Source organism: Aotus nancymaae, unplaced genomic scaffold (genome assembly GCF_030222135.1).
Source record: "Aotus nancymaae isolate 86718 unplaced genomic scaffold, 86718_ANA_hifiasm-v0.15.2.pri h1tg000040l, whole genome shotgun sequence".
Lineage (NCBI taxonomy): Eukaryota > Metazoa > Chordata > Mammalia > Primates > Aotidae > Aotus > Aotus nancymaae.
In genome coordinates, this window is record NW_026988454.1 from 55,009,769 (window position 1) to 55,020,931 (window position 11,163).

Genomic DNA, 11,163 nt, shown 5'->3' on the forward strand with positions numbered 1-11,163 from the left:
TTAACAAGCTTCTAGGAAGGGCTGATTTTCCCTCAGGGGGCAGATGGTCAGGACAGTGCCACTCTCCCCTTCTCTCAGCAGCTCAAGACAGAAGAATGGACGCAAAGGCTCCAAAGAGGAGACAGAATCATGCGTATAGATGTGGGCATTATTTTCAACGTCAAAAAACTGGATTTCTTCCAAGTCAACATCCAGGAAAATTCCCACACAGTGAAGGCCAGGGCTTGCAGGAATTCTCTCCAGGTTGGCGTTAGCATGGATTGCTCCTGCCTCCTTGCTAATGATCCAGAAGCCATGCTCAGGGGATAAATCACTGCTCTTTCTGTCAGCCAACTCCTTGCAGATGCCAAGGGACCACGACTTCACCTCTCCCACTTTAACCTCCCAGTAATGTTGGCCGGAGGTGAAGCTGGGAGTACCCAGGACACAGGTCAGCCCGGAGTCTTTGGTCAGGTCGTGGTGGCTCGTCCCACACTGAGCACTTCTCAGATGATTGGAGAAGACAAGGTGGGAGCTGGCAGTGGCTGCATCCAGGGTCACATCCGCCCAGTAATGCTGGAGCTCCTTCCTCATGTGCAGAGATTTCTCAAATACGGAATCATGCTGCTTGATGATAAGTGCTATGGCTCTCACTTGCCATTCTTCCAAAGAAGGTGCCTCCACCATTACTCGACACAAGGGGCACATCACTTTCAAATCATGGGTTTCTAGCATCCAATTCTGAATGCAGTTAAAGCAGAAAATGTGTGCACAAGAGAGAGAAATGGGACCAGAGAAAAAATCCAGGCAAATTGAACAGGTCACCTCTGCTTGTAGTTTTTGGGCCATGGTCCTTGAGGGTTAACTCCTTAGCCGAGAAGTAAACTGAAATGATCCTTTATTGACTTCTGGATGCACTTGGGAGCCCTCAGTATACAATCCAATCTTCAATCGTCTAAATCCAAAATCAAATAATATAAATTAATGAATAAGTTATAGGCATAAATAATAAGTAAATTATATCATTTAATAAATTTTTTAACTATGCAGCCATAAAAAATGATGTGTTCGTGTCCTTTGTAGGGACATGGATGAACCTGAAAACCATCATTCTCAGCAAACTGACACAAGAACAGAAAATCAAACACCACATCTTCTCACTCATAGGCCGGTGTTGAACAATGAGAACACATGGACACAGGGAGGGGAGCATCACACACTGGGGTCTGTGCGGGGGAACTAGGGGAGAGACAGCAGGGGGTGGGGAGTTGGGGAGGGATAACATGGGAAGAAATGCCAGATATAGGTGAAGGGGAGGAAGGCAGCAAACCACATTGCCATGTGCGTACCTATGCAACAATCTTGCATGTTCTTCACAGGTACCCCAAAAACCTAAAAGGCAATAAAATATATATTAAAAAAAAAAAAGAAAAAAGAAATTAATGAATAACAAAAATTAAATAACAGTTCTGTAGTTTATGTATAAAAGTGACACTAAATTGCTAGAGAATCATGGTAATACAGGTTCATGCAGAGTGACCTAAGGTTCATACATAAAAATTTTAAATGCAGTGTTAGAGTTGAAGGTGAAGAAAGCTCCACGACAAAGGACAAAACTCGCTCTTCTTCCTCTAAAATACAATAGTTAAAGGCATCAGGAAAAAAAACAGTTTGCAGCCAAAGACAGAATAGGACACTGGAAACAGCTTAAACAGAAGGTACAAGTTACCTTGACTTGGAGACTTCCAGTAGAAGTCTTGAAGATCGGAAGCCTGCACCACTACAGACATCTGCTCCTCTCTGAGCTTCAGCACAGATAAGCAGGCCTGTTTATACTGCCTGGAAAACATTCTCCAACCAATGAGAGTCAGAGGCTCCGCCCTAAAGGTTGTAACACCCTATTCTGAGTAAACTCATCAACCCACCCTTCCATTTATGATGATGACATTAAAGTACAATTAAAATTTTAGCAAAAAAAATCAAAATTTCTTAATACCTCTCTGAATTAGAGTGAATTTACTGCCATCTGGTCTTGTCTCTAATTTCAGAACTCAAGTTTAAAAAGCAAAATGTGTTGGAGATCAAACACAGAAATGCACTGTTGAAACCTGATCACCTCGTGGCTAATGTAATCACTGGTATTCCTATTCCTGATTTAATCATGAGTGGACAGCATCTACAACAGTTTTCATGTCCTTTGACTCAACAATTCCACCACCATTCCTGGCCTTATATGTTCTCTTTTGAGAAATGTTTATTCATATCTCTTGCCTGTTTTTAATGGGATTATCTGCCTTGTTAGAGATCAGTGTTTTTTAAATCAGATCGCTTGGTTTAACACCAGAGTGTTGTCCCCCAGCTGTGTTGATTACATTTATCACCGCAAATCAATGTCACTTTATATAACATTTAAATACATCATTCCAGAAAACTTTGGAAAATACATAGTTTTTATTGAGTTTATTATAAGAAGAGCCCTATTGGTCCTTGTGCAAAGCATTAATGTTTCTGCAAGGAGAGTATGGGGCAAGGGAGGAAGTTAGAGGCTTTTCCTTTGTAGATTCAGTAAGAATAAATCAATGTCTTTATTAGTTAAGCTGATTTTGACTGAAATGAAAGAAACCCCTTACTGGACTGACTCAGACAAAAAGTGAAGTTTAGAGGAAGGGACACTACAGTATCTCAGAGTAGAGCCAAAATTTTCCAGCAAGATATACACAATCTTTTGCCTTTATTTCATAAAGTTTTATACAGAAGAGAGAAGAGCATGTCTTTAGTTGAAAAACTCTTGATCAGGAATTCGGGTAGGAGAAAAGACTGTGTTATCAAGGGTGATTTGAAATTTTCTGCAGTATTAAGCTGGCGCTTAATAAGTAATAATAAAGAAATTTCTAACAACAACAAAAAAAAGAACAAAGAAAGCCAGGACGCTGCTGGGCCCCAGGTCTTTTAGAACCTGGGATGTGAAATCATCAGGGTTAGTCTCCCACCACCACAGCCTCTCACAAAATGCTGACTTTTTTCTCCCTTGATATCACCCTTCTCCACATGATGGAAATCATAGATGCTGTCTGTACCAAGATTTGCAACTTACAAACTCATCCCACGCTGAAGGAATGTTGTCTGTCTTGAAGGAATCAATCAGCAGTCTGTAACAACATTGTACAGAAATGTTGTTACCTCTGAGAGAACTGTTGACCCTCCAAGGTTTTCAGTGTATGAACTCATGTCCTCTAAGTAATGATCGTTTTCTCTCCCATTTTCAATAGCTAGCTTTATTACTAACTTATAAATCAGTGTCCTGCTAGTAAAAGTTTAACAACTGATTCTCAAAGATTAAGACCAAAAAAAAAAAGGAAAACAAAAAAAGGCTTTCATCGTAACATTCGCCGGTTCGCCAGCATAAATACCTCTAGCAGAACCAGTGTGAAGCTGCAACGTGACGTCGCTGAATGCAGAGTTGGGCACAGTCAGTAGTCTAGAGCGCATACAAACAGGATCCTGCAGTGCTGCTTATAATTTATTTATTTAGCCTCTATTTAAAGAGCAATGTTAAATAGCAGCAAGCAGCAAGCAGCCTTTTCTCCATCCTAATGCTTTAGTATCCAGCCGCAAATAACTTGCTCCCTGTGTGCTCCATTTTATAGCATGCTAGTGGATCCTTGGAACTCTGTATCTGGACTTAGAAAGAGTGAGTGCCATTGTCAATTAGAGATGCTGACCAAAGATTGGGGAGGAGAAAATGAGCATAGCAGTGCCCCCCACCTGCCCCAGGATGAAGACTATGCTCTCTGAGCACAACTGTTGAGATCCACAGTCTATTCTTATCTTTTCTAGGCTATAGACCACTTAGGGAGTGAGGAGACTTAATAATTAGGCAACTTATTTAAATTCCCTTAGCCTCAGTTTCCTAATTTTTTAAATGGGAGTATTAGAATATATACTTTATATGACTTTTATGAGGATTAAATGAAATAATTCATGTTAGGCAACAAATCCAATCCCTCGTTCACAGTAAATGCTCAATAAATGTTTCAATATCCAATTTAGTTATTTGTCTTTTTCTCGTAAATACTATCAACCATAATATTGGTTTAATATGGTCTATCTTACATTTTTAAAATATCCTTCTTGACCTTGTTCGCTAAGTTCTTTTTGTAAAATAAAGAATGACTGTTAAGTTTTGTCATTTGCCTTTTTAGGATTTATTACTTAGTTTTTCTTATAGACCTAAGAAGAAAGAGCATTCAGTAACTCAATATAAGCTAATAAACTCCCTCATCAACAGTTTTCGTCCTGTCTACTCCTTCCACTCTCTCAATTACAGTCCCCTGCACCAGCTCTCCACAGAAGCACCTTTCAGCCAATACAAAATACCTTGATCAAAGTAGTCTGCTTCAATTTATGATTTTAAAAAAAATTGTTAAGAATAAGCTCCTAAAACATTGTGTTACACAAAGTCGAAAGGGGTGTTATTTAAAACACAACTGACAGAAGCAGCTTTTCCCCCCCAGGAAAGTAGAGACAAAGAGACTTAATTTGCTCTACATAAAAAGTAAGAATGTGAGTATTTTGGGAGGGAGTTTTCTGAGTTGCCTGAGAGCAGCCCAGGAAGGAAAGGAAGCTGTCTAGAGGGGCAGCCAGGTGGCAGAGACAAAAGCAATGACTGTGGGCAGGGTTCCTTCTGTGATCCTCATCAGTTAGAATGGTTATAAGACTTTTTAGAACCTGAGTATTTAATATCCAGGATTTTACTGCATTATGTGCAATACATATCCCATCATCCCGAAAACATAAGCATTATATGTTCAGACTACTTTCTAGAGAGAAGAGAAGATATTCAGTGGGGTCTCACTGTTGCCTTCTGCTGATCCAAACAAAACAGATGCACAGGTGCAAAAGAACTGACTATATAACATAAAAAAAATGTAATTTTCTAAAATTTAGCATCTAGGAAATTTCCACATAATGGAGGTATATTAGCTAGAGTTCCCCAAAGTCAGAACCAATAGGATATATTAATATTTATAGGCAGGTGGGTATACGAGAGAGGATTTATTAAGGGAATTGATTGGCTCATGCACTTACGGCTCCTGAGAAGTCCCACAGTAGGCTGTCTGCAAGCTGGAGAACCAGGGGAGCCAGCAGCATAGCTGTCCAGGGCTGAAGTCCTCATAACCAGGAAAGCTCATGGTGTAACTCTCAGTCTGAGGCTGAAGGCCTGAGAGCCCAGGGGGCTGCTGGCACAAGTTCCCAAGTTCAAAGGAACCTGGAGTTCTGATGTCCAAGGACAGGAGAAAAGGGACATCCCAGTTCCAAAATGTCCTTTTTGGAAAAGCAAATTCACCTTTCTTCTGCCTTTTTGACCTATCTAGGCACTCTGCTATTTTGATAGTGCCCACCCGCAATGAGGGTGGATCTTCCCTAGTCTGTCCCCGGATTCACACACAAACATACTTTCAGAAATACACCCAGAAATGGTGCTTAACCAGCTATACAGTCAGTTAACACCTGTAAGTAACCATCACAGGAGGTAAGAGCTAGCAGAAGGTTTGGCCTGTGGACCGGAACTGATGTCCTTAGAGGACCGCCACCTTTCCAATTTCCATGGATGAATGCCCAGCAGATCTCCAGAGCCAATTCTTTCCTACTTTTGCCTCCCAGCAGTGGCAGCCAGAGGTGAAGGGGGAGCATTTAGGACACAGAACACGTGGGTGAATATCTCGGAATCATCAATTAGACATTAAATTTCAGAGGCATTGGAACAAGAGTGACTCTATCTTGCATAGGAGCTGGGTAAAATGAGGCAGAGACCTACAGGGCTGCATTCCCAGGAGGTTAGGTATTCTTAGTCACAGGATAGGAGGTCAGCACAAAATACAGGTCCCAAAGACCTTGCTGATAAAATGGGTTGCTGTAAAGAAGCCGACCAAATCCCACCAAAATGAAAATGGTGACAAAAGTCACCGTTGGTCATGCTCAATGCTCATTATATTTTAATTATAATATATTAGCATGCTAAAAGACACTCCCACCAGCATCATGACAGTTTACAAATGCCATGGCAACATCAGGGAATTACCCTACATGGTCTAAAAAGGAGGAACCTCAGTTCTGGGAATTGCCCACCCCTTTCCTGGAAAACTCATGAATAATTCACCTCTTGTTTAGCATATAATCAAGAAAATACCATAAAAATGGCCAACCAGCAGCTCTCAAGGCTGCTCTACCTATGGAGTAGTCCTTCTTTATTCCTTTACTTTCTTAATAAACTTGCTTTCACTTTACTCTATGGACTTGCCCCAAATTCTTTCTTGTACAATATCTGAGAATCCTCTCTTAGGGTCTGGATGAGGATCCGTTTCTGGTAACAGATTTTTCCACAGTGGACAGATCTTAGGTCATTAGCGAAGACAAGGAGGGAGGTGGCAGTGACAATATAGTGGGTCACATCACTTGGAACCTCTGCATGAGATCACACATATTCAGACTTGCCTCCGGAAAGGTTCAGTTCCATTTGATGAGAAATGCCACCTTCATGAGCCCTCAATTCATCCACATCAATCTCTTGGTTACTGCCTGACTCACTAAGGAAAGCCTGTCGCTTTCTGTTGTCTCATCTATTCCATGTGCATTTGAAGCAAAATTGTGCCAACGTGAGAAAATATGGGGATGCCAAAAATAATCCAGACAAATGTAACGAGTCACCTTATTTTTGAAACTCTACCTAGTTTGTGAAGGTCAGATGCTATCGGTTTATCATCTTACCCAGCATTATTTAAAAAAGGAAGAAAAGAAGAATAAAGCTCAAATGGATGTTCGGTGATTATGAGAAGCAAAAGTAGACCTGTTTAAAAATATGTAGTAGTCATTGCTGAGGTTTATTTACTTAATCTTCAGTAATTTGTAACATTAAGGAGGTACAACCTGTAGGCTGGGCACAGTGGCTCATACCAGTAAACCCAGCAATTTGCAAGCCCCAGGTGGCTGGATCACTTGAGGTCAGGAGTTCGAGACCAGCCTGGCCAACATAGCAAAACCCTATCTCTACAAAAATATGAAAATTAGCCTGATGTGGTGGCATGTGCCTGTAATCCCAGCTACTGGGGAGGCTGAGGCAAGAGAATTTCTTGAATCTGGGAGGCGGAGGTTGCAGTGAGCCAAGATCGCAGGACTGCACTCCAGCCTGGGCAACAGAGTGAGAAAGATTCTGTCTCAAAATCAAAACACAAAACAAAACAAGAATCATTTTTACTATATCCAATAACAGTGCTTGAAAAATGAAATTATTTCTTTTTTTGAGACACACAGGGTTTGAAGTCAATCTGACTTTACTGATATTTTATAGTAATTAGATCTTCTAGAAGTCCTTGGATGGCAGCTATGATGTCATGCATTTTGAAGTGAGAGGTGTTAATGACCTTCTGGAAAAAAAGGGAAAATTTATGCTTATAAATCTGATTGAGAATTGTTGCACAAAATTGACGAGTAATACAAAAGTCTTTATTATCTGAGTCCTGAAAAAAGACTGAAGTCAATCTCCTTAATATTCTGAAGTAAAAAAAAAGGTGCAAAATAACATATATGCAGTACTAAATTTATATATAGGTGAAATACATACATATACATATAGAATATCTCTGGAACAATCCTCAAGAAATTGGTAACAGGAGTCGTTTTGAGGGAGAATGAATAAATTGGGAGTATCGGGAAACAGTTTCACTATGTAGCATTTTAAATATTGGACCCCATGCATCTATTAGCTAGTTTAAAAAGTCTGAAGCACAAAAAAAATCCCAAAATACACATATAGCACATGAATGATTATAAATATTTATGAAAAATAAAGTTTAAAGAGGGATAACTTTTTCATAGAAGAATGATAAAAGTGTCGTTTGAAATGTCATCTTAAACAAATAGACTAACTAAAATTAATTTAATTTTATATTAGCTATAACAAAGATTAGATGATCATTGCAACTGAGCACAACTCCTTCAACTGAACAAAGACCAAATCAAGTAATTTTTAAAACATAATTGGATAAAACCTCCAATCTAATTTATGGTTAACTTTAGTGACAAAACCATAAACAGGATGCTTTTTGCATGAATGTTTCACTTTTTCCTAAGGATTTCCTTAGTCTTTGACACTTAAATAATTCTCATAGAATGAAATATCGATTAATTTTCACTTTGCTATTGATTTGGAAGGTCATCCACAAACCTATGCTCCCTAATGCAATTTCTTAAAAAGGAATGTCTTCACTTGTTGAGGGAGAACACTTACTGTGGCTAATCTGCCCACACTAAGACCCCACAGGTTCAGTAAAGAGTGGATCTTGCCGCTAATCCCAGAAGTTACTCCCTTATTACTGAGGAAAATAGAAACAATCTTCAGTTAAAGCTACTCCAGAACCAAGAGAGGAGGCCATAGAACTGAGAGGTTGCTTAAGTAACATGTCTCAGAATGTGACAAATACCTGATACCTGTGAATGTGAATTTTTCACATTTTCACCTGGATGCAAATCTGAAAGTTGAAGTTTAAGATCATTGGTGCCCTTAAAGCAAACTATACCTGGGTGACTGTGGCAGGGATGCCCAGGAGCCCCAGGCAGATGTTAGGGTGGTATAATGACTTGGGGATGAGGAGGAAGTGAGGCCAGCCCTAGTTGGTTTCTTGACTACTGAAAAGAAAACTAGAAAAAAAGTGCCTGCCTATTTTGAGGTTGGAAATCTTAATACAGAAAACACAGAGAGTCAAATGTAAGCAAACGCTCCTTAGACCAATTCAGAAAAGCTGGAACTGCTTAAATTAAAACCCTCACAACTGAATCAGACAAGATTGTGAATGTTGATTGGATACTTGATTATATTAACGAATTATTCATTTTTATGTACGATAATAGCATCATAATTACATTTTCCTAAATACATTTCATTTAGAGATAGTCACAGGAATTTATGAATGAAATGATATGATGTGTAAGATTTGATCTTAAATAATCTGGGGGCAGGGAGTTGGCTATTGTTGCTATTATTGAAGCTGAGTGACAGGTACATGTGAATTCATTATACTAGTCTCTATTTTTGTATGTTTAAAATTAAAAAATACATTAAAAAAGTACAACTGAGGCACATTTCACTTCTACTGTTTCATTCACTGAAGCTGGTCATAGAAACGAAGGAGAAGGAAGCCAGGCGCAAACTGTGAGACACTTGGAAGACACTCACCAAAGTTCTAATGGCCAGAGCTGAGGAAAGGCAAAATAAAAAGCATTTTTAAGGCTGCCCAACCAGCCTTCAGAAATCTTGGTACAATAGAACAGAAGTTAGGAATAAGTTCAAAGGCAGGCAGAACACAAAAAAACATAACAGTGGCTTAAAACGGAAAGGTTTATTCCTCTTATAAGTTTTATTTTTAATTGACAAATAATAAATGTATATATTTGTGGGGTACTGTGTGATGTTCTGATACCTGTATGTACTGAGGAATGATCAAATCAGGCTAATATAGTCATCGCCTGAAATATTTAGCATTTATTTTCGCTGAGATATAGGATACTTTTTTTAACTTTTAAGTTCAGGGGTACATGCACAGGTTTGTTATACAGGTAAAGTAGCCTCATGGGGTTTCTTTATCGCATTAATGAAGATGGAGGTAAGCGTCCCAGGGCTGTCAGAGTGGCTCTGTGGCCCTCAGGGATCCTTGTAGTCTTCAGTGGTGTAGGCTCATTCCAGTTCACTGTTCTCCCAGGCCCTTGGGCAGCCCCTCGGGCAGCCCCTCGGGCAGCCCCTCATCCCTGTGGCCCAATCATCTGCACTCCATGCAGCAGGGGTGCAGCAAGAGACCAAAAAGTAGGCAAGGAGGCAAAAACAGCTATCCCTTAAGGGAAGTTCCTACAAGCCCCCATGCTAAGGACTGACACCAGGCTGCATGCGGCATCTATATGTACATTTTAGAGGCACAACAGCTTCTGCCACCTATGAGAAGCAACAGCATTCCACCACATTCTAAGCCAGTAATCGCAGGCTGCCCAAAGACAGTAACCTCTTAAGGGGCAGAAAATATTTTTCCTAGTTGTTTCCTATGAAAAGAGCAAGGCCTGATAAGAGCCTTTGTCAGAAAGTTCTAAATCCCAATGTTAAGGAGAACAAACAATTGGGTGATTACAATAAGCAGTCAGGTTCTTTATTTTTTTACTTTTTTTTAATGTACTGTATTTCTGTCTTTGTGTGTTTAAGGAACCACCACACTATCTTCCACAATGGTTGAACTAATTTATACCTCCGCCAACAGTGTACAAGCGTTCCTTTTCTCCACAACCTCACCAGCATCTATTATTTTTTAATGTTTTAATAATGGCCATTCTGACTGGTGTGAGATGGTACGTCATTGTGGTTTTGATTTGCATTTCTCTAATAATCAGTGATGTTGAGCTTATTTTCATATGATTCTTGGCCACATGTATGTATTCTTTAGAAAACCTTCTGTTAGTGTCTTTTGTCACTTTTTAATGAGGTTGTTTGGTTTTTTTCTTGTAAACCTAAGTTCCTTTTAGATGCTGGATGCCAGACCTTTGTCAGATGCATAGCTTGCAAAAATTTGTTCTCATTCTTTAGGTTGTCTGTTTACTCTGTTGATAGTTTCTGTTGCTGTGCAGAAGCTCTTCAGTTTAATTACATCCCATTTGTCAATTTATGCTTTTGTTGCAATTGCTTCTGGCATCTTTGTCATGAAATCTTTGCGCCCATGCCTATGTCCTGAATGGTATTGCCTAGGTTGTCTACCAAGGTTTTTACACTTCGGGGTTTTACATTTAAATATTTCATCTATCTTGAGTCAATTTTTGTATATGGCATAAGGAATGGCCTGGTTTCAATCTTCTGAAAATGGCCAGCCAGTTATCCCAGCACTATGTCCTGAAAAAGGAATCCTTTCTCCACTGCTTGCTTTTGTCAGGTTTGTCAAAGATAAAATAGTTGTGGGTATGTGGTCTTGTTTCTGGGTTCTCTAATCTGTTCCACTGCTCTATATATCTGCTTCTGTACCAGTACCATGCTGTTTTGGTGCTGATACAAGCTATACTACTGTAGCCTTGTAGTGTAGTATGAAGCTGGGTATTGTGATGTCTCCAGCTTTGTTCTTTTTGTTTGGGATGGCCTTGACTATTCAGGTTCACCTC

The 11,163-nt window shown here is 39.6% G+C and overlaps 1 protein-coding gene across 1 annotated transcript; it reads right to left on the minus strand.

Annotated features, from left to right (window-relative positions):
• Nucleotides 1-828, minus strand: LOC110568202 (ret finger protein-like 4B). The gene has a single exon (XM_064360364.1). The coding sequence runs from the start codon at nt 826-828 to the stop codon at nt 1-3; it is 828 nt and encodes a 275-aa protein (XP_064216434.1).
• Nucleotides 829-11,163: the final 10,335 nt, after the last annotated feature.